The sequence below is a fragment of the Podarcis tiliguerta genome (assembly GCF_965153285.1).
Source record: "Podarcis tiliguerta genome assembly, chromosome: Z".
Classification (NCBI taxonomy): domain Eukaryota; kingdom Metazoa; phylum Chordata; class Lepidosauria; order Squamata; family Lacertidae; genus Podarcis; species Podarcis tiliguerta.
Genome location: NC_139553.1, coordinates 21,570,797 through 21,594,829, shown reverse-complemented (window position 1 = coordinate 21,594,829; position 24,033 = coordinate 21,570,797). Strand labels below are relative to the sequence as shown.

At 45.4% G+C, this 24,033-nt stretch overlaps 1 protein-coding gene and 1 long non-coding RNA gene across 2 annotated transcripts in view; one reads left to right on the top strand and one right to left on the bottom strand.

Annotated features, from left to right (window-relative positions):
* Positions 1-6,067: 6,067 nt before the first annotated feature.
* Positions 6,068-23,022, top strand: LOC310669794. The gene is made up of 2 exons (XR_014507396.1): positions 6,068-6,234; positions 22,921-23,022. It is a non-coding gene; the product is annotated as an uncharacterized lncRNA (long non-coding RNA).
* The window catches only part of LOC310669558 (uncharacterized protein), a 45,119-nt gene continuing 44,103 nt past the window's right edge, over positions 23,018-24,033 (bottom strand). The window contains exon 4 of the mRNA XM_083423886.1: positions 23,018-23,749. Coding sequence (XP_083280012.1) covers positions 23,508-23,749 — 242 coding nt within the window. The 3' untranslated portion in view covers positions 23,018-23,507. The remainder of the gene's footprint in view (positions 23,750-24,033) is intronic.

The window sequence follows — 24,033 nt, the reverse complement described above, 5'->3', positions numbered from 1 at the left end:
TGGTACCTGTACCAAATGAAGGAAATGGTGAAGTTGGCATATGAAGCCTTTCTTATAATTTTGAAGGGAAAAGTCAACAATCTACTTTATATTATTTACTGTATTATTCGCCCAATAGGACACACTTTTTCCCCTCCAAAAATGAAGGGGAAATGTGTGTGCGTCCTATGGGGCGAATGCAGGCTTTTGCTGAAGCCTGGAGAGCGAGAGGGGTCTCCAGGCTTTGTGCAGCTCTCTGCAAGGTGCGGGAGCTTGGCGCTGGGCCCCCACCGCTTGCGGAGAGTTGCCTGCATGCCAAAGCCTGGGCGCGCTGAGCTCAGCACACCCAGGCTTCAAGCTTCGCGCAGCTCTCCGCAAGCCGTGGGAGCCCGGCGCCAGGCTCCCACGGCTTGCGGAGTGTTGCCTGTTCTGGGGGCTGGGGTTGGGGAAAACTCAGGCTTCCCCCGCCCCAGCCCCACACCTGGGGGGGAAATAAATTTTTTCCCTTTATCCCCCCCCCAAAAAAAACTAGGTGCGCCTTATGGGACGGTGCATCCTATAGGGCGAAAAATATGGTAGTTCCATGGAGTTTACGCCCAGGTAACTGGGTAAAGACTGGGCAGCCTATCTTTGAAATTTTATTTCATTCTTTTATCAGTGGAAGGTGTTGGATCCCTTCCCTCACACGTTTTCTCTTTACAACAATCCTGTGAGGTAGGTTTGGTGGAGAGGTAGCAATTGGCTCAAGATGACAGATGTAGCAGAAGAAGCTTCCTTATGTAGCATAGAATGTCCCTATTTTCATCAGACAAATGTTGGAGGGTATGGGGGAGTTACAGCATTAAAACACAATATTAACAACAATTTAAAACAACTTACAACCATAAAAATAAGGCAGGTCCTAAAAACATATACCCCAAGTGTGAAATGCCAGGGTAAAGAGTTATGTCTTCAGCATTCTCCAGAAACTGTACAATCAGGGCTTTTTCAGGCAGAACTCACATGAACTCAGTTCCTGCTCCTCTCCAAGAGAAAAAGGTAAGTGTTCGTGGTGAGGTCTGGCACCTCTTTTTCTATTAAAAAAAAATAATAAAAAATAGCACTGTTTACAATGCACCAGATGCACCTCTATAGAGAGGGGGTACCACAACTTAGGGGCTGCCATCAAAAAGGCCCTCTCCTGGGCTTCAGCCTGGGGGTCATTTTGGACTAACAGCTGTCTATGGAGCCAAAGGTTAATACTGTGTCCAGGACAGCTGTCTACCAGCTCCATCTGGTACTGGGCTGAGACTCCACCTGTCTGCACACTGGTACATGCACTGCAATGCCCTCTACATGAAGCTACATTTGAAGGTGATTCAAAAACTACAACTAATCTAGAATGTGACAGCTAGACTGGTGACTGGGAGAGGCTGCTGGGACCTAAAGCATCTACATTTGCTCCCAATATGTTTTCAAGCACAATTCAAAGTGCTGGTGCTGACCTTTGAACCCCTGTATACCTGAAGGAGCGTCTCCACCCCTATCGTTCAGCCTGGATGCTGGGGTCCAGCTCTGAGGGCCTTCTGGCAGTTCCCTCATTGTGGAAAGTGAAGTTATGGGGAACCAGGCAGAGGGATTTCTTGGTAGTGGTGCCCACCTTGTGTAATGCCTTTCCGTCAGATGTCAAGGAGATGAAGAACTACACAACATTTAGAAGACATCTGAAGGCAGCCTTGTACAGGGAAGCTTTTAATGGTTAATGTTTTATGGTGCTTTTATATTTTGTTGGAAGTCGCCCAGAGTGGCTGGGGCAACCCAGTCAGATGGGCTGCATATAGAGATAATTATCAAAATCATAATCACCTGAACTCCCACAAAGATCCACATTAATTGCTCTTTCTCACTAGAATCTCATACACTGCCTCTGAATTGCTAAGCCTTCTTTAGTTAGTTTTCCTCTAAAACAATCTCAGGTAGAAATGTTAATTTTAAAATGTATACTGAGATTATTATGACTTTAGCATTGTAGATTTAAAACTTATTATGTTGTCTTGTAAGAAAGTGGGGAACTTCAGTGCCTATGGGATGGCGGGGGCACGGTGCATTAATTCAAAGTATTGAACTAATTCAATTCAAAGTGCTGGTGCTGACCTTTAAAGCCCTAAACGACCTCAGCCCAGTATACCTGTAGGAGCGTCTCCACCCCCATTGTTCAGCCCAGACACTAAGGTCCAGCTCCGAGGGCCTTCTGGCGGTTCCCTTGCTGTGAGAAGTGAGGTTGCAGGGAACCAGGCAGAGGGCCTTCTTGGTAGTGGCACCCGCCCTGTGGAACGCTCCCCCCATCAGATGTCAAGGAAATAAACAACTATCTGACTTTTAGAAGACATCTGTTTAGGGAAGTTTTTAATGTTTGATGTTTTATCGTGTTTTTAATGTTCTGTTGGGAGCCACTCAGAGTGGCTGGAGAAACCCAACCAGATGGGCGGGGTATAAGTATAATGTTGTTGTTGATGATGATGATGATGACGTGAAATAAGAGGTAATGAACTTTTTTATTTAAAAAAATTGCCGATGGTACTAAATAGGTAAAGACCGGAAATAATTCAGAGGTCAGCACAGAGAGTCAAAATTATGTCAACAAATGTGAGAAATTGGTAGAAATGACAAGGATGAAATTTAATGAGACTTTGAGAGTGTGGGTTACATTATGTGCTGAGCTATCAGGGAAGCTTTGGATGTTTCTCTAGTGAATATCCCTTCAGGATGTCCGTCCACCCAGCTGTGTGGTGAGAATCATGGAAAACTGAAGATACGCCTATCTCTGTGCACTAGCAACAAGTGGACCCTGAAGGATTTGATGAACAAGGAGTGCTCAGGGCTGGAGACTCACATCTGAAATCCCACCAGTTGGGGAATAGAGTTGATCATTCAGTTACCATGCAACATAGGAAAATGGGAACCAAGAGGGAGGGTGTGTCTGCCTGGAGGACAATCTACAACGTGCTGTTTGGATGCACAGACGGACCGCAGCAAACTTCTCCTGCAGCCAAGAAAGCATAACAAAGAATTATTCCTTCCTGAAGCAGTGATTAATTAGGGGAAATATCTAAAAAGAAAGGAAACAATGCATCACTCTAGGCCATGAACGCCAAGGAAACAGAGCTATTTGCCATCCCTTCCGTTCCAATTTAGGGAAATACACTTGACCCTTCAGAGTACTTTAATGGCACCCTCAATTTATTACCCAACTGCTGGAATGACTATTGCACAGAGTCACAGGGCTTGGTCATACTTGACGGTTTTATAGGGCTACTTGCATCATACGAAGAGAAGCAGTGGTTCTTTCATATTTTCCACTGGGGGGTGGGTGGCGGCGGAGGGAACAATAGAAAGCTTGCAACACCAAATGCAAGAAATGGATGAGTTGGGTCATGTTGATGCCTCCATTCAAATGTTGTGCCATATCACAATGCACTTTGTGACCCCCTTTTAGATGTGGGCATCCCTATAGGTTGCTCCACAAAGCACTTTTTCAGAGAATCATTGGAGAACAACTTGGGTTTTATATGAGCTTTTTATTTAAAAAGGGGCATGGATCAACCCACTCACTCATGAGGCTCCAGCTCCACAATGTATATCAGCAGTAGTTCTAGAAAAAGTATTGTTGTGTGTTTGGGAGATTAGTCTGGGACCTTCCTGAGTCCTCCCAAGTTTTGGGGTCCTGTGCCCAGTGAGTGTTAGAATCTAATAGAGAAGGAGGTTGCTGAACTGCTCAGAAAATTTTCTTTGTAAGATAATGGCATTAGCAGGCCACTTAAAGGTCCTCCTCAGTATCCCAAAAGAATGAGTTGGGTTGCAAGAGCTACAACTAAGTGATGGTGCCCTCTGGGCTATTGGGTGGGCCTTCTGTGTGGTGAGTTCCCGACCCCCCCCCCCCCGGTGGAAATATTAAGCTTAATGGGCTAAAAAAAGTCCACAACTTTATTGGTTACAGGTGAAGAGTGGTATTGGCTTAGGCATTGGTCCTAACCGACTATATCCAACTCCAGCCTATATGCTTGAAGTCCGGAAAGGGTTAACTACCAGTAGGGGGAGTCCTGCTGATGCACATCAACTAGGAACTCCCCGGGGTCACTGCTAGGGGGCGTGCCTTGGGCCCTAACCTCCTTAGGCTTTGGACAGGGCCACGCCCCCCAGAATCCATTAACGAACTACCCTTCGATATGTGGGGCAGGTGATGGTGCTACCTCCCCTCTTCCATCTACAGAAAAATACCAATGCCTAACCACCAATACACAGAAAGTTGTGATGATTTGCTATGAGGTAGGCAAAAACCAAGTGGCTGGTGCCAATTTGCCAAGTGGAAAAATTCCTACCAGGCCCCTCAACTGCGATCAACGAAGGTCCATAGCAAGGTCAAGGAGTGAAAACTTTACAGGGCGGGAGGGTGGGAAAAAACAGGAGCAGCTGGTGGGCATCAAAGAGGGAGATCCCTTGCCGTGTCCTGCCTTAAATTGGCCGGCCAGGGGATGACGTGGCCGGGATTCCCACCCCCCGCCAATCGTGCGGTGCTGGCTCTGCCTGTTGCACATGTGGAGGGGCCGTGAAGCCCGCAACCCCTTAGGCGGAAGTGGCTTTCTCCCCCTCACCTAGCTGCTAGGTAGGAGAGCAAGAGTCTGAGCAGCGTGTGAGAGCTGGAAGCTGTCTAGATGCTAGAGACACGGGGGCCTGCTTGCTCTGGACTGGATCCTAAGCTGTGACTAAGGGAAAAGCAAGATCTGTTGAGGTGTTAATGCTGTGAGCCTCCCCCTCCCCCATCTTATGCTCAGGTTGTATATATGTGTGAATAAAATCTAAAGACTCTGTAGTCTCTGTGGCCTCAATTCCAAGGAAACTGAACCCTGGGTCGGTGTCTGGAATGGTTTTCTCACCTCTCAGAGACTGAATGGTTTTCTCACCTCTCAGAGATTGGAATGGCATGTAAGAAAGACGCCTGATGGCCCACTGGTGTTTCCAGAGGTTGATGAAGAAGCACCCCACCAATCAAGTTTAAAAATAAAAATATCTAAAAGTTGAAATAATCAGAATATTTTAAATTGAAATGCTCACTGAAGTCACATGGATGAGTGGCACATTCTAGTGATGCAACTGGCAACCTGACTAGGTGTTAGGCATGGCTTCTGTGAACTGACCAATCGCTACAGCTGCCATATGTTCGAATTCTACGGATATTACTGGAATTTCAAAAGCAGAATTGACATCCCATGTGAATTTCCAATAGGCAGAAATATGAAATATGGCAACCCCACCATTCGCATTGTAGGTAGCTTGGTTCTGGAAGCTTCTCATAGTTTCCCACAATTTTCTCCTGAGAGCACACACCTGCAGGGCCAGTCTAGAAACGACCGGAAGTTTCCCACAAGCTATTTATACCATAAAAAGCCCTCTCAGGCCTCGGTCAATGATATAGTTCAGTTTATTCAAGTTCACAATTCAGATCAGTGTGGGTTTGTAGCTAATGTTTGTTGTAAACCACTGTTCTATTTAAATACAGTGGTACCTCTGGTTGCAAACAGGATCCGTTCCGGAGGCCTGTTCACAACATGAAAAGAGTGCAACCCACAGTGGCGCGTCTGTGCATGCACAGGTTGCGATTTGCCACTTCTGCGCATGTGCATGATGTCATTTTGCGCTTCTGCACATGCGCGAGTAGCGAAACCCGGAAGTAACCCTTTCCAGTACTTCCGGGTTGCCACGGGACGTATCCTGAAAGAACGTTGTAGCGATATTGCGGAGTGGGGAGTGGGGTCCGGAGGGAGCACACTTCCCCACCAGCAGGCAGCCGCGTCTGCCTGCACACGTGACCTTGAGGTGCAGGGAAACCCCCCCCCCAGACAAGCCACGGCTGTCTGGTACATCGTTTCCTATGTCTGACCTTTTGCGGTCTCAGCAGTCAGCAGTGTCCTGTCTGTAACCTTTTGTCCCTGAGACCTTTTGTCTCCTTCGTCATACACTGTGCAAGGGGAAAGTGATGCTGTGGAAACAGGTGCCAAAATAGCTTTGTACCACCCCACGATCTCGGGACGGAAAATGTGTAAAGGTCACAGCCCAAAGTGTATTTGCCTGGCTTGCATATTTGTCTGAATAAAAGGAGGCTCCACAGGAATGGCAGTAGCTCGCTCGCTTCAGCCCACCTGTGTGCAGCTCACATGATGATCAACACCTGTCTTGGGCCTTCACTTCAAACGTAACATGAAGCGGACGTAACATGAGGTATGACTGTATGGTGTAGTTTGCTGGCTTAATTTAACTTCCTAGTTTTAAAATGACTGAAGATTTTGACAGATTTTTCTGAGCACTTTGGGTCAAAAGAAAGTAACTTAAAACAACTGTTGTTGGGACATTTCATTCTGAAACAGAGGATGGTGACAGGTGAGTGCCCCCCCCCCCCAGCATAAGATCCTGGCTATGCCCATGGTGGATGGGGAGAAACCATGTGGTGAAACAAGGGGGACAAAAAATTTTCCCCATTGCTCCACCACAGCATTTCTCACCCCCATTTCATGACATCTTCCTTTCTCTTCTTTTCTGCACCTCTATCAAACCACTAGGGACGCGGGTGGCGCTGTGGGTTAAACCACAGAGCCTAGAACTTGCCAATCAGAAGGTCGGCGGTTTGAATCCCTGCGACGGGGTGAGCTCCCGTTACTCGGTCCCTGCTCCTGCCAACCTAGCAGTTCAAAAGCACATCAAAGTACAAGTAGATAAATAGGAACTGCTCCAGCGGGAAGGTAAATGGCGTTTCCGTGTGCTGCTCTGGTTCGCCAGAAGCGGCTTAGTCATGCTGGCCACATGACCAGGAAGCTGTACGCCGGCTCCCTCAGCCAATAAAGCAAGATGAGCGCCGCAACCCCAGAGTCGGCCACGACTGGACCTAATGGTCAGGGGTCCCTTTACCTTTACTATCAAACCACTAACCCACAGAATTGTGCTACTTGTGCAGCTGCCTCGTGATGGGCTGGCTCCTAGCTTTGCAAAAGAGCAGCTGCAGTCTCCAACCAATGAGCGATGGTGCAAAGGCCACTCAGCAGAATGGAAAGGGGAGGAGTGTTATTGTGGGGTGGGGGGAGGAAAGAGGGAAAAGGAGAGGGGGGGGTGAGATGAGTATTCTCCCACCACAACATTACCTTTTCTCCATATAAAGGCACATTTGCAGTCAGTCCAAAACACTCAGAGAGGGTGCAAAGCAAGACTGGAGAGGGGCGGCCTGAGCCCCAACGAAAAGACTCGGAGGGCTGTATTTGGTCCCCGAGTCTGATATTCCCCATCCATACTCTAACCCAGCACCCTTAACAAACTACAATTCCCATGATGCTTGGTGGGGAACATTGTCTGGTTGACCTCAGGAGGCAAAATGTCTTGGGCTGACCCAGACCTCTACAACAAATATTTTATCTTATTGGCACAATGACATTTTCGCGCAGGTGGAAAAATTAACCTACAGACTCAAAGCACTAAGGCAGGGGTCAGCAACCTTTTTCAGCCGTGGACCGGTCCACTGTCCCTCAGACCATGTGGTGGGCCGGACTATATTTTGGAAAAAATAATGAACAAATTCCTATGCCCCACAAATAACCCAGAGATGCATTTTAAATAAAAGGACACATTCTACTCATGTAAAAACATGGGCCGGATTTAGAAGGCGATTTTGCCGCATCCAGCCCATGGGCCTTAGGTTGCCTACCCCTGCACTAAGGAGTCCTGACACTTTTCAGGGCACGTTGTATACCTTGATCACACATGCCATCCAAGAAGAAAAAACCTTTGCTCCTCAATCCACTTGTTGCAGTTTCTGGCTAAGCACCTTGGGCTGATGCTTAGGAAGAACCCAAACCTTTAATGAGCTTTGTTGTTTTATGATTTTAAACCTAGTTATATACTTTGATGAATTTTTCATCCATGGCTGATGTTATAGCTATCTATATTTTGAAACAATAAAAAATCTGTTAAAGAACAACATTTCAGCATATGGGAGCATGCTTTAAATCGCACTAACATTTATACCACTAGAAGCATGTACGTGGGGGGACAGATGTGAGGGGGGGGATTGGTGGCAGGCAGTGAAAAGGACACACCCACTATCAACCACTCTCTGCCTTCCCACTCCATCTCTGCACCAACCTTTGATCAAGCTTTTGCCCAGAGATGGCATCCAGGGCTGTTTCTTTTCCCCCTTTGCATCTTCTTACTCGTGTCAATTTAAAGGTGTTAATATAATCACTACTGTAAGCAATATGACTTTTGACCTCCCAGCCCTCTTAAAGTAGGGGGAAAGGGATCCCAGCCAAGAGCCTCTTACTAGTACAAACACTCAAGCCCTTTTTACTAGTCAGGTAAAGGGCTAAATTATGTTGCTAATTAATTTTATATTTCCTCTGGCTACCCCCCAAAAAATCTGGAGCTGCTCAACATTCCCCGAATGAGACCTTTTTGCCAAGAATTCAGGTATGCTATTAAAGAACAAGGCCAGCAAAATAGCTGAGCTCATGCTTCCTGTGAAGCACATACACACACAAACACACAACACAACACAACACAACACAACAAACACACACACACACAAGGATGAGAAAGAGGGCAGGAAGCAAATAAATAAATTGTCATATCAAATTCAAAACAGACACATATTTGAGATTAAGCAGGGGGAGCAAAAGTCTATGTCCATAGCAACCTAACAGAAGGGATTCAACAAAGGGAAAAATAATATATTTGCCAGTATAAGCATCGGCTGCGGGGGGAGAGACCAAGAGAAAGATAAAATGTTAGTGAAGACAGCTAAAGAAGTGAGTACCTCTCATTAGTCTCTCCAGAAGAAAAAGAAAGGGGGGGGGGAACACGTTGTTTTAGAGAATAGAAACAAAGATATAATTGTGGTGGTTTTGTGTGTCTAAGCAAGCAATTGCTGCCATAGTTTTGTCCTTTGCAAATACCAAAGCAGCAGCTCACATGTGATTTTCATTTATTTCCCATGATTAAAAACAAGTGAAAAGGCCAGAGAGTCTCAAACAGATCTGTGAGTACGAAGCTGTCATGTTTTGGACTGAGTGGAAAACACAATGGAAGGAGCAGGGTGGGGGTGGCAGAATTAGACATATGCATAGTCCTCAGTTTGGGCCAGAGCTCCACTTATATTCAGTGGTGGTGGTGGGCTTGTTTGTTTTGGAATACATGAAGGCAGGATAAATGAAAGTGCCCCTGAGCCGCTACAGGCTGCAGAGTCAATATTTAATTTCATTTCTGTCATGACTTTCCTCACCACTGCATTTTATCCTTAAGCAGGGCTGGCCCAAGACATTTTGGCACCTGAGGCATCCCACGGGGGCATCTGGTTGGCAACTGTGATTCCAGGATCCTGGACTAGATGGGCCATATTGGCCTGATCCAGCCAGACTCTTCTTATGTTCCTAAGCAGATTCTCTACCTATGAACTTTCGCTATCCCTGCTTTTCCCCCAAGGAGCTTGGTTGGGGGGGGGGGGTATAAACAGCTCTCCATCCATGGATTTTAACCTCAAACCCACCCTATGAGATAATTTAGGCTGAGATATAGCAACTGCCTAAGGTGTGTTTCATAGCTGATCAGGGATTTGAATCTCAATTTTCCCATCTTAGTCCCTCATGCTACATACCCTCTGACAGTCCCAGAACTACAGAAGCTGCCCCAGTTTCTGATCTGATCCCGTAATGTCCCAGTTTTCCTTTTTCCTCCCCTCCCCATCTCGGAGTACAATTAAAAGTTGTGTGGCTGTTTGTGTAGGTTCAAGAACGGAGATCTGTGTATCCTGAAAATAAAATACCAACCCCAAATGAAGGAAATGATGATACTGGCATATGAAGTCCTCCCTATGATTTTGAAGGAAAAGGTCACCAATCCAGTGCATTCTTCAATTGTGTTGCTTCAACAGCCAGCCATTTCTTAGGAAACGCAGTGTTGATTCCTTTATTGTAAATAGAGCCTTACGCTGTCTACTCATAAGTAAGTCCCACAGCATTCAATGGAGCTTACTCTCAGATAATTGGGTAAAGACTGGGCAGCCTTACACTGCAACCCAGATCATTTTTACTCAGATGTAAGCCCCGCTGAGTTAATAGAATTTACTCTCGATATGTTCCTGTGCATTTTGAGTTTCCATTATCCTGCCATTTTCCCTTACAGGGACTCAAGCCAGCTTACAGCTAAAATTTAATTTCATTCTGTTTATCTGTGGAAGGTGTTGTACACGATCCCTTCCCTCACACATTTTTTCTTTGCAACAATCCTGTGAGGTAGGTTCAGTGGAGAGGTGGTAATTGGCTCAAGGTGACCAAGGTAGGATGTGTATATGATGTCTACGGACTTGGCTACATTTGTAAAGATAAAGGGCTTTATATGTGTTAAAGCATTATGACACCAGATGGCGCTATTGAGTTCCATTTTTGCCAGCGGAACTTCCCTTTATGAATTTCATAATGCATTTAAGTGAATCGCTTCTTTGATGTGTCGAGATCCAGTCTCTCTGTTTGGCAAGATCAAATATGGGAGAGGCTTCCTGCGGTAGAACAGGATATTCCTTTTTTCATTGGAGAAATGTTGGAGGGTATGATGCTATACCTCTCTATATGAGGTATGATGCTAGCTTAAAGGTAAAGGTACCCCTGCCCGTACGGGCCAGTCGTGTCCAACTCTAGGGTTGTGCGCCCATCTCATTTAAGAGGCCGGGGGCCAGCGCTGTCTGGAGACACTTCCGGGTCACGTGGCCAGCGTGACAAACTGCATCTGGCGAGCCAGCGCAGCACACGGAAACGCCGTTTACGTTCCCGCTAGTAAGCGGTCCCTATTTATCTACTTGCACCCGGGGGTGCTTTCGAACAGCTAGGTTGGCAGGCGCTGGGACCGAGCAACAGGAGCACACCCCGCCGCGGGGATTCGAACCGCCAACCTGACGATCGGCAAGTCCTAGGCTCTGAGGTTTTACCCACAGCGCCACCCGCGTCCCATCATGATGCTAGCTTACCTCTCTTTAATTTCAGCTGACAGGCAGAGGGAAATCCCTGAAGCATTTCCATTGTCTGTAAAGGACATTCCCATCCCTAACTGACTGTGCAAAAGTTTGAGCAGGTTGCTGAATGATACATAGCTTGGTTGGTCTACGGAGGGGGAAAAACCCACTTGGCCCTGCTGTGAATATTATCTATTCCATCCCTCAGTTGCAAGGAAGATTGTTTTCCACTGCTCTAGCAGCAGACAGAGAAATTAACCTTGCATTTTTCTGACTGTTGGAGTGAAGTGTGCCCCTGGTATTATTCTAGAAAAGAAATGTGCCTCTTGCATAAAAAAAACAAACCTGGGGAATTCTGCAATGCACTCTTCATGCTGTGCCTGGAAGCATTTACAGTTTGCCAGCCGAAGACAAAAATTAACCCACAGATTAACATGTTAAATTTCACTTTATGGTCCCCCAAGAAATGGAACCAAATGTGCTAGTGCATAGCACATTTGCATTGATTTCCTGTCCCATGATCTGTTACATTGCAATGTACGTCTGGGGTTGGAGGCAAATACATTCCAGTGCCAAAACTGTACGGAATGTGCAAAGAGGTCAAGCCTGGGAATTTGTATGTTTCACAGCTATTTTGGAATTACGGGAAAGGAACTTGGCTCTTTGTGGCATGAAGTCAAGCACAGCGGTCACACAGGTGTAATAAACCAACAGGGCTCAGTGGCATTCAGCCTTGCAGTCACAATCCTACATTATTAGAAGTTTTTTTGGGGGGATGTCTAAATAATTGAAACGAACTGCTGAGAGATGAACTGGTATTGGGGAAGGAAAGGTGGGGAAAGAGGCGAAGTCAAATAACATTCTTCCAATCCTTTTAATATTGAACTATGCAAAGGCTTAGGGGTGCGGGTGGCGCTGTGGGTTAAACCACAGAGCCTAGGACTTGCTGATCAGAAGGTTGGCGGTTCGAATCCTTGCCACGGGGTTAGCTCCCATTGCTCGGTCCCAGCTCCTGCCAACCTAGCAGATCGAAAGCATGTCAAAGTGCAAGTAGATAAATAGGTACCACTCCAGCGGGAAGGTAAATGGCATTTCCCTGTGCTGCTCTGGTTTGCCAGAAGTGGCTTAGTCATACTGGCCATATGACCCGGAAGCTGTACGCCGGCTCCCTTGGCCAATAAAGCGAGATGAGTGCCACAACCCCAGAGTCGGTCATGACTGGACCTAATGGTCAAGGGTACCTTTACCTTTCTGCAAAGGCTTAGAATCATAGAACTATAGAATTGAAAAGGATCCGAAGGGTAATCTAGTCCAAGCTCCCTCAATGCAAGAATCACAGCTAAGGAACTCCATCAGATGGTCATCTAAGCTCTGTTTCAAAACCTCCAATAAAGGAGAGTCCACCACCTTCTGAGGGAGTCTGTGCCACTGTCAGAAAGTTCTTCCTAACGCTTAATAGGAATCTCCTATTCTTGTAACTTGAAGCCACTGGTTTGGGTCCTACCCTCTGGAGCAGTAGAAAACAAGCTGGCTCTACTGTCCATGTGACAGCCCACCAAATATTTTAAGATGGCTTTTCTATCATCCCTCTTCTCCGTGTTTCCAGACCCACCCTCCTCTGCACACATTCCAGTTTGCCAATATCCTTCTTAAATTGTTGAGCCTCATAATCCAGCTATGCAAGAGGATTGACCCACATGAGCAGATTTCAATAAGATTCAGGTTCCTCTCAGAATTGGTGAACAATTCTGAAATTGACGACAATAGTAGTAAATATTGTATTGCAAAGATGATGTTGGCCACAAATTAGTAAACAAGTGTTATCAGTTAAAATAATAATTGCACCTTGGGAAAGAAGAAAGAAAACACGCCATCTAAATGCAATATGCAAAAATTCTCCAACTTATTGGTGAGCCACACCTAATTGATGTGTTCCCCAATATTACCAGTGCACTTAAGCTTTACAGTGGTACCTCTGGTTACGAACTTAATTCCTTCTGGAGGTCCATTCTCAACCCAAAACCATTCTTAACCTGAGGTGCACTTTCACTAATAGGGCCTCCCGCTGCTGCCGCACCACCAGCACGCGATTTCCATTCTTATCCTGGGGCAAAGTTCTCAACCCAAGGTCCTGCTTCCAGGTTAGCGGAGTTTGTAACCCAAAGTATTTGTAACTCGAAGAGTTTGTAACCCGAGGTACCACTGTACTTGACAATGCCTGTCTTGAGCTGTGAAGCAGAAAGGAAGTTCCAATGCTATCCTTTATAAAGAACAAAAATTTAGGTCACCAATAACAGGAAGAGCGCTGAGCGTCCAACATGGCTTCCACTTGAGTGCAGGAAGCTCCTGCAGTCAATTGGAAACTGCACCTTGGTTTTCAAACAGTTTTGGGAGTCAAATGTACTCCCAGAACGGATTAAGTTTGACAACCAAGGTACCACTGTAATCCCTTGCTATACATCAAAGGGTGTGTCTAGCAGTATCATGAATCAGAAGGAAGGGGGTATTGGTCAGTGGGCTTTATAATATTTGGCAAGTTCTCTGTCACATTGTGAATTTTTGCACCTGGAAGATAGCACACCTCCCAGGACATATTGTTACTTTCGCACTTTGCTGCCTCTATCCCCCTCAACAGAGAGTCACCTACCACCACCATATGTCTCTTCCTCCTCTGGGGTGTTTCAGAAATTGTTCTGTACACTGCACCTTCTACAACTACTTTGGTCTGTTCTGAGGTCTGCAACTGCTGCTCTTGCTCCTCTGACCCAGTACTGGTGTCTGAATTGAGACACCAGTTCTAGGCCAGAGAATAGGAATTGATTTTGCAGCTCTAGTGACGTAGCATGGCTCTTGACAGTCCTGCTTCTGTGTATCATGTCCCTCCAGGGGTTTGTTTCCTGCATTGGGTGATCTTCCTCCCACCTGTGTTAATGTTGCAAGACAGTCCACTGTGCTCCATCAAGAAATTCCTCATCTTCTCTGATAACATGAATTGTGGATGGGTGGGTCTCGAGTTGCTGTATGTTCTCTTCCAGCAAGGCTACCAGCTTGCACTTGCTGCAGGTGTAGTTTCATGAATTCTCAGGCAGGAAGACAAGCATGGCACAGAGGCATCAAAGGAACAATAACTTTCTAAATGCCCTGACTATAAGCTGGTTCACAGATAATGCTACACTCAAACTGCCGTCAATAGCCAAGATTTGTTCCTGGGTTTATAGCTCTTGGTTTGCCTGGAAGAGACAAACCACAAGCCCAGGTTTTGACAACACCATGGCTTTGCATATAGCAGAGCAGAAGCGGAAGGACCAGGGGAAAGGTGCAGCAGCTGTGATCTTGTCTCGAGGAACCCTCATGCTTGCTGGCACCAAGCCACGGTTTGGCTTAGCATTACAGTATGATCACATCTTGCATGTATTTATCTTGTGCAATTTCAACCATACGTGGTTGAAGGCCAGCTGACTGAAGTTCCACAAGTTAAATCCAAGCAAGGCTGAGAGTTGAAAAGCACTTTTTGTGCTTTGTGTGTGTGCCAGGTCTACTTTTGTGCCAGGTCTGCTTGGGGTTGCCTTGTGCATAAAGAGCTTTAAGGCTCTCTGCTTTGCTGGGTGGGTGGCAAGTTCTGCTCAGCAAGCTGCTCTAGGATGCTTTCGTGAGATCTCATGGGGCCATACCAGCTCCTGTGAGACCTGCATTGGGCATCCCTAGGCTACCAGAGCTAGTGCACTGGGCCTTACTTGCTGCATGAGGCCCACTCAGCTCACCAGCTCAGGATGCTTTCTCTCTCTCCCCAACAAATGTTCCAGTTTGTTCACTGGGGGGAATGGCTGAGCTTCTTCATACAGCCATGTGCTAGGTAAAGGTAAAGGGACCCCTGACCATTAGGTCCAGTCGCGGCTGACTCTGGGGTTGTGGTGCTCATCTCACTTTATTGGCCAAGGGAGCCAGCGTACAGCTTCTGGGTCATGTGGCCAGCATGACTAAGCTGCTTCTGGCGAACCAGAGCAGCACACGGAAACGCTGTTTACCTTCCCGCCTATTTATCTATTTGTACTTTGACGTGCTTTCGAACTGCTAGGTTGGCAGGAGCAGGGACCGAGCAACGGAGCTCACCCCGTCACGGTGATTCGAACCACTGACCTTCTGATCAGCAAGTCCTAGGCTCTGTGGTTTAACCCACAGCGCCACCCGCGTCCTTATAGCCATGTGCTAAATACCCATTATTCAAGAACCTGAAGTCCCTATCAGCTGTATGTCTTCAAAGACACAGAGTCCTTGCTGAATTAGGCTAGACATTTGCCCAAAGTCCCAACAGTAGCGGGGAGGGTTTCGTAAACAGCACAGGGATGATTTCACACAGTCCAAAGGCATAGAGGGGCACAGATCTCTGGAGGAATGGAGTGCAAGCCTCCACAGATACATTCTTCAGCTCAGATGCCCCTTGCCTTTTCACCCCCATGTGTGGGAACCCTGACACCTCTACCCCAGTCAGGGAGATGGAGAAAGGCTTCTCATGTAGCACTGCTGAGCTTTTTGTCTGCTCCAGAACCCCAGTTGGCAATACGCAATGCTGCAATGAGATAGGCTGCCCCTTCCCCCATTTCCAGACCCAGTTTATGATGACATGTGCAAAGTGTAGGATAACCAGCCTAATATAACCAACATACTTAGAATCACAGAATTGCATTTCAGGGGGTTGGACTTGGGGTTCCTTCCAACTCTACAATTCTATGCTTAAGTCTAATTAATGCACGAAGGGGTTAATACTGGAGAGTAAGGTGTCCTGCCAGGCATAGCTAGGTCACTTCCCCTTACCTTGGGAGGAAATAGTCTTTGTCCCGCCACCTCCACCCCCCACTCCCAGTCTACCTGTGAATTCAGCATGTGAAGAAGTGTGAGCTGGTTGCTCCAGTTCAGCCGCATGGCTTTCATCTGCCTCTTTGCTGGAAAGTGGTGGTGCCCCTTAGTTCTTTCTCCTGAATCCCCAACCAAATTCTTCTGTTGAAGAAGAAAGATGTGTGTCATGTACCTTGCTCTCCTCCTTTATAACTACCCTGCCAATCTCCCTCAGTGGAAGGCAGTGCCTGGCTGAAATGGGATACACAACTACCATATTTTTCACTCCATAAGGCGTACCGGACCATAAGGCGCACCTAGTTTTTAGGGGGGGGGGGAATAAAGAAAAAAAATCTTATTTCCCCCTCCCAGCCCCAAAGAGCCCCCAGCGTCAAAGAGCAAAGAAGCAAAGACAGTAAGTGGGATGGATCCCGCTCGCTGTCTTGGCTTCCTTTTTAGCCTGAGCTTCCCCCAACCCCAGCCTCCAGAACAGGTCGGGGAGCGGCGGCAAGGTTGCGCGCAGCCTTGCCTCTGCTCCCGGACCTGACGGGGGAAGCCTGGGGGCCCCAGGGACCACACATTCGCTCCATAAGACATTTCCCCTTAGTTTTTAAGAGGAAAAAAGTGTCTTATGGAGCAAAAAATATGGTATATATGGAATGGGGGCATGTTTGTATCATTTTGTCCTTTGCCTCTAGCAGTGAAATATCTTGGACCAGCCTTGCCCTGGGTCCTCCTCTGTCTAGGACTCCCCCAGCTGAGAGCTGACATGGAGCTAGACAATCACACACATGAAAGAATGTGTGTTAGTGCAATTTCCCCATATCTTTTGGAACAGAGAGGGACCATGTGGTTAGAGAGAATAAAGTGCACATAACTACCCAGCATCATGACACATGCTGTGTGTGTACACTCCAGCCTCCAGCCTCCACACAGCCTAATGTCTGAACTGGGTTTCTTTTTCCTAAACAGCTATATGTTTGAAACATGTAAGCTTTAATTGCTTCAAGACTCTACTGATTACAGTCTTTTTTTTTCTTTTTTTTTAAAAGAAAGGAATCACATGTATTAAAAATTTAATGCCACTGTGAGTTTCAGTGTGTGAATTTCTCTTGCTGTAGAGACCAGCTCAAAAATCCTGCTGCCTTTGGGCGTTGCGTGAGTTTGTGCCACCCTATAACTTAATATTACTGCTGTAAATATGAGGGAAATGAAACCCGTATGCTCTCCCTGCGGTAAAACAGTCCCCATCTAGTTAAGTTAAGCTCCTGATTTTCATAAACCACTTTTTTTCTTGTTAAAGTAATACCACATTTAAGTTTAGGGTTTGTTTTTAAGTAGAATAAAGAGTTAAGGTAATCTTTACCTTAGGGCCTCCAGATACAAAACAGTTACAAATTTGGAAAATGAAAAGGTTGAAACAGGTAAGCATTGCTGTTGATATTCATTATGAATATATTTTGTTTTGAAGATGAATATACTTTGTTTTGAAGATGAAACACCATAGCCCATAATACAGTATCACATAGCCCAGCCCATAAGGACGGTCCTGCTTAATCAAACCAAAGGCTCAGTCAGCCCAGCATTTTCCTGTCTCCAAAAGGAAGCCTAAAAGCTGGGCACATTCAATGCCCCTAGAAACTGGGTAGCCAAAGGTATACTGCCCCTGAATATTGAGGCTCCATTTAGTTGTTATGGCTTACAGTGGCAGAGAGCCTATACTGCATTTTTTAATTTTCTTGTTTATTTAGAGCATTTGTACCCTGCTCTGTAGAAAGGCTTACACACAATCAGTGCTTTTTTTTCTTAAAAAAAAAAACTGTTTGGGGTACTCTCATTTTGACTCAATAAAATCACCATTTTATAGTTCAAATCAGGGAAAATAAATACAGTAAATGGACAAAAGTATAAAGATTCACAAAATGTTTAGAGGTATGCGTACCCCTGTGTTCCCCCCAGAAAAAAGCACTGCACACAATCAAAACAAAATCAGTCCCCTACCTATATACTTATGATCTAAACACACACACACACACACACACACACACACACAAGGAATATGTACAGGGAGGGAAGAGGAAAACAAAAACAAAAACTTGGGCACAAATTTCTAAAATGTTGTTTCTATATTGATCAGCTGGCATAGTTCTTGGGCAGGAAGTGCTGGATGGAACTGTGCCTCCAGCGAAGATGATGAAGGGAGCCTTCTTCTTCCTGTCTCTCCCACTGAGGCAGACCAATGGAATGGCTGCTCCCAGTTGATGGCTGGGACAAGGGGAGGGGTGGTCTGATGGAGCTAATTGAGTCAACTCTGCTCCCCAGCTCTCCCACATGAATTTGTATAAGTTGGTTTCTGTCTCCTACTGTATATAGTGGTACCTCGGGTTACAGACGCTTCAGGTTACAGACTCCGCTAACCCAGAAATAGTACTTAAGAACTTTGCTTCAGGATGAGAACAGAAATCGTGCTTCAGTGGCGTGGCAGCAGCGGGAGGCCCCATTAGCTAAAGTGGTGCTTCAAGTTAAGAAAGCGTGTTCTCCTTCATGGAGAGCACGTGTTGCGGTGGGGGCTAGCAAGACACCCACTGTTGCTGGGCGGGGAAGGAGTTGGCCACCATTACTATTGAGCTTACTGTTGCTGGGGAGATTTAAATGTTGCCTTTTCGTGATTGACAGCCATAGCTTTTAAATACCCTGTGCACAGCTTTGAGCTTTCTCTTTTCGCTGTGCACATCGGATCACACGCCCTCCCTCCCTATTTTCAAGTTGTTCGCTTGACCTTGCTATGCCTGTCATGGGATCGTCTGCTCTTGAGGCAGGGGCCCAGTAGGAATTTTGTCCATTTAGCTGATTGGTTGGTGCCATTTGGTTTTTGCCTACTGCGTAGCAAATCGTCACAACTTGTAAGGTTGCGATTAGGCATTGGTTTTGGAATTGGTTGGTGGAGGGGTATGGATTGGCTGTGCCTACCCCTCTAATGCTGCTGCTGCAAGGGTTTTCTGTTAAAGGAACCCCGGAGCTCGCCATGCTTTTGTCCGAACCCTGTCAAGGGGCTAGTGCCACGCAAGAGCCCCTGGGAGCATTTGGGGATAAGTGAGGCATGGTTCCCAGTCCCGTCTCTCTCCCCTTTCTGACTTTGCGGGCATGCAAATGTCAGTCTGTCCCCATGCGGGGTCAGATAGTCACAACCAATGCCTAAGCAACCACTCACGTCACTTATAATTTTAATAAAGTTGTGGCCAAAATTATGCCAAAAACCTTAAAACTAAAATCTTGTGTCAACTGTGTTTTATTGGGGGGGGGGGTGTTGGGGACCTCGACACGCAACAGTTTCAGGTTAAGAACGGACTTCCGGAACAAATTAAGTTCTTAACCCGAGTTACCACTGTATACAGAAATGTTGGTTGGTTGTTTTTATTCCTTTGGCAATTTGTCTGCCAAATCCACACACACACCCCAGTCTCTTTGGCTTGCTTTTTATCAAACATACTTTTAGCAAGGCTTGCATTTTATTTTTTTTAAGGCTTCTTGCCTTTTATAGCTTCCTTGACACTGCTATTTAACCTTGCTGGCATCCACTTGGACATGTTCACCATATTTCTATTTTATGGTATGCATTTTTAGCCTTCTCCTCCTTCATGAATTTGTCCAATCCTCATTGAAAGCCAGCAAAGCTGGTGACCATCACTGCCTCCTGTGGGAGGGAGTTCCATAGTTTAACCATGGACTGAATGAATAAGTACTTCATTTTGCCTGTCCTGAATCTTCCAACATTGATCTTCATTGGATGTCCATAAGTTGAGGTGCTATGAGAGAAGGGGGAGAAGGGGGACTTTATACAGTGGTACCTCAGGTTAAGTACTTAATTCGTTCCGGAGGTCTGTTCTTAACCTGAAACTGTTCTTAACCTGAAGCACCACTTTAGCTAATGAGGCTTCCTGCTGCTGCCGCGCCGCCGAAGCACGATTTCTGTTCTCATCCTGAAGCAAAGTTTTTAACGCGAGGTAATATTTCTGAGTTAGCGGAGTCTGTAACCTGAAGCGTATGTAACCTGAAGCATATGTAACCCGAGGTACCACTGTACACTTTCTCCTTGTCATGCATAATTTTATAAACTTATTTTCATGTGGTCTCTTGTTCACCAAACTACGTTACAACAGGGCAAGGGAAACGAGATTTATGTGAAGAGTTTTAGATACTTAAGGTGTGGGAATCCCCCATCGATACATGAATGATGATGATATACTGTTTCACCATCTAATTTATTTTGGGTTATGTCATATTGAGACATTACATAAAGGACACTGTGCCACAAATAAGGTCTCTGAATGTTCAAACTCCCCCCCCCCCCAAAAAAAAAGGGTCAGCGTGTCAAAGATCTTAGTGCAGCAACCCAGCTCCTCGCCCAAGGTGGGTATGTAGGGGGAAGGGTGGTTGAAGGGGGAGCACAAACACAGGAAAGGCATCCTACTGAGAGATGGTTTTGAACCAGAGCTTGCATCATTAGTCTACCTCATTACCCTGTCTTTACTGCCAAAGGCAAAACAGGTGCAAGTTTGCCAAACGGGAAGAAATTGCAGCCTTGTTATGGGAATCCATACTTCAGGGAAATCTTTTTTTAAAAAATCCCTCCTAACATATTGAAAAACTGCCTAGTTATGCAGACAGGAAAAGCATAAGAATTCAGAATTCAATATGGTATGTTGTTAACCACTGACACTGTCTGGGGGTCAACCCCTTTTCAGCAGCATTTGCTCTCCCCTCCCCAGCACTGACACATGGAATGTGTGGCCTAGCCTTGAAATCTGCCAGAAAAGCCTCTGGTCCACTGGGCCAGTCGTGTCCCATGATCCTCGTTATGACTTCGCAATAGATTCTGACTGCGCTGTGGTGATCAAAGATGACTTGGCAGAGACTGTATACAGTATATGTTCACATGCCTGCGTTATTCACTCATGAAGTGGGGTGGGGTGGGGGGGTGAAAGGAGTCATTTTTACATCAAGAGAGGGATGTGAGTGAGGGGAATTAAGCAATCCACACACATTCCTAGGGATAGGGGAGAAATCTGATTCAGTTCATCATTTAAGGACAACCTGTTTATTTTGCACTTGCTGAAAAAAGACGAAAAACCAAAACACAACCATTCTTTGAAATTTGCACTTCACTGAATTTTGCAAAGCAGTTTTTCAGCGAAGTCATATGTGCAAAAATGCATTTAATGGGGCAAAGGATTTGTAAAGTGCATATGTTATTGAAAACAATATACTAGGAGAAACAGTGTTGCCCAAAAAAAAAGGCAAAATGGCAGACCAAAACTTGTTTTATTTTATTTATTTGGAGCCAAAGCAGTTCTAAAAGCAACTTACATACAATCAAAACATGATACTTAATACCCACAGGTATACAATATAAAATAAAACATGACACACAAGAGAAAAGTGACAGGGAGGTAAGAGGAACATCATAATCAAATCCAAGCACTGATTTCTAAACAGTTATTCCTACAATGCCCATCTGGCACAGCTGAGTGCCAAGAGGTCCCGGGTACAGATGGGCCTCCAGCAGTGGTAGACCTTGAGGTCTCAAATTTCAACAGTACCCCTTCCATCTCTTGCCTTCCATTCTACAACATAATTGTGGCACCCCCTTGGCTCCACGCCCAGTGCAACCAAACTGGCCGCACTCCCTTAAATCTACCTCCAACAAAGCTGACAGAGCGAGCCTCCTGCTTTCTATCTCTCCCACTGAGGCAGCCTGATGGAAAGGCTGCCCCCAGGTGGCAGTTTAGGGGAGAGGAGGTCTGATGGAGCTGGCCTGTCAGAGAGGAGCTGATGGAGTGAGCCCTGCTTCCCAGCTCTGCCCCTAGGAGATAGTTTATTTGATACATTTATTTCATAAAACTCAATACACTACTTGACTGCAAAAATTTCAAAGCAGTTTACAAAAAGACAAAGCAATTGAATCAAGGGGAAATTACAGCACATTACAACACACAATAAACACACACACACACAATAAACACACAATAAACACACACACAATTAACAAACACACACAAGAAACACACACAAGAAACACACAATAAAAAGTTACAATACTAAAATGAATTCACACCAGCATTTCTAAGCATCTACGTAGGCTTGCCTAAACAAGGATGTTTTTAGCAGGTGTTAAGAATACAACATCAGAGCCTGCTGGATATCAAGTTTCCAAAGGTGCTGAGTTACTAAATGATTGAGTTAAGGGCTTTGTATACTAATAGTAACACCTTGAACCAGCATGGCTGTGAGTCCTAGAAGACCCGCTCCCTGCTTTGCAAGCCTTTTCCCACGTTGTCTGGGAGGCTGCTGAACAGACTCTTGCGCTCAGGTATTGTTTAGCAGGGGGTTGTTGGGGTTGTTAATGCTGTTATTTATGTTTTTTGTATTTTATTTTAGATGTTATTATTTATGTGGAAACTGTTTCAATTTGACTGTTTATTTTTATTTTTTCATTGTTTATGACTAGTTTTGTTATACTTTTAATTATGCATTTTTTCCCCAAGTAGTAAGCTGCCTTGAGCATGGTTTTAAACTGTGGAAGGGCAGCATACAAACCTGTATGTGTGTATCTTGGCACTGTAGCAGATTGGCAACCAGTGCAGATCTCTGAGCACTGAGTGTTATATGCTAACAAGGCATATAGATGAGTTATTTTGTCATTTTTTACCTTTATAGATTTACCCTTGTTCTGAACTAATAATTGCTCACTGTCTACACAAGGTATTGCTGCATGTATGCGTTCTCTTCACATTATATTTACCTTATATGGAAATAGATGTTGACTGGAATCTTGTTTTATTTAATTTTGTTAGCTCAGTGATGAAGCCCCCCTGGGGGAGGAAATGTGATGTATACTGGAACTATGTCCGAATGTTTACCAACTGTTGATTATGGGTGGATTCTTCTTCTATCAAGATTCAAATATATGTATGTTCATTAAGAAAAAGATCGCGCCTGTTATTTTCATGGTTGTTTAGATTTCTAACTGTATAATGGTTACACTGCATTTCGCTATTTTATCACCACCCTCCTTGTTGTGTTGACAGGGCCTCCTGTCAGCAATCATGTTGCAGCATTCTGCACTAAGTGCAGCTTCCGGCTCAAGTGCGAGGGAATCCAGGTGGAAATTGCTGAAATGCTCAGCAACTTTTGTGTCTGGATTTTCACTTTTTGAAATATTGCAATCATACCTTAGGGAACAGGCTGGTTGTGGGGTCTCAATATGCAACAACCACCACAAGACAAATAATAAAAATAAAAGAAAAGAAAGAAAGCAAATGACAAAATTAAACGTCATCAGTTGAAACAGCAGAGTGAAAATTTCATTTCCAATGTGCAGCACCCCCCACCACCACCACCACTCAAGGCTCATCCACACTACCACTTGTCCCATGTTTTCTTCTGTTTATCCCACCATTTTCCCCCAGGAAAACCACTAAATCGGAACAAACATCTTTTAGGTTTTCTGTGGTCTGGCATTTGTTCCAATTCAGTGTTAAACAGTGGGTTTTCCCAGTGGAAATAGCAGGGCAAAAGGAAAACCTCTTGGACCAGTGAATAGAAAGCACTGGATAAGCAGAAGTGTGGACAAACCCTTATATTGCAAATTATTAAAGCATCTAAGAGAAACAAACTAAGGCTTGGCACAGGCCCCCAGCTCCTCCTCTTTTGGTGGATCTTTCTTGTCAGTGGAGAAGGGGGGGAGGTATGGATCTGGCTTTTCTTCTTCTTCCTCTTCCTCTTCGTATTCCTCTTCCTCTTCGTATTCCTCTTCCTCTTCATATTCATCTTCGTATTCATCTTCGTATTCGTCTTCGTCTTTGTATTCGTCTTCATATTCGTCTTCGTCTTCGTATTCGTCTTCCTCTTCTATCCCTTCAGAAACAAACAAACAAACAAAATTTCATTAAAAGTAAAAGTCTCTTTCAGAGGCTAAGAAACTCTGTCGCCTGTTTGGTTCTTTGAAAACTGGGCCAGATTGATTTCTCTGGAAATGCCACTATGTGATCAAGTAGCATTTGCTAATCCAGTATGCTGGGTGTTGGCTTGGAATCAGGCCATTTCTATAATGACATCTTGATTCTCTCCACCGGAGACGCAGAATGCCCCGAATTTGATATGATTCTAGCACCAGGTTAAACCTCTCTCTTCTCCCAGGC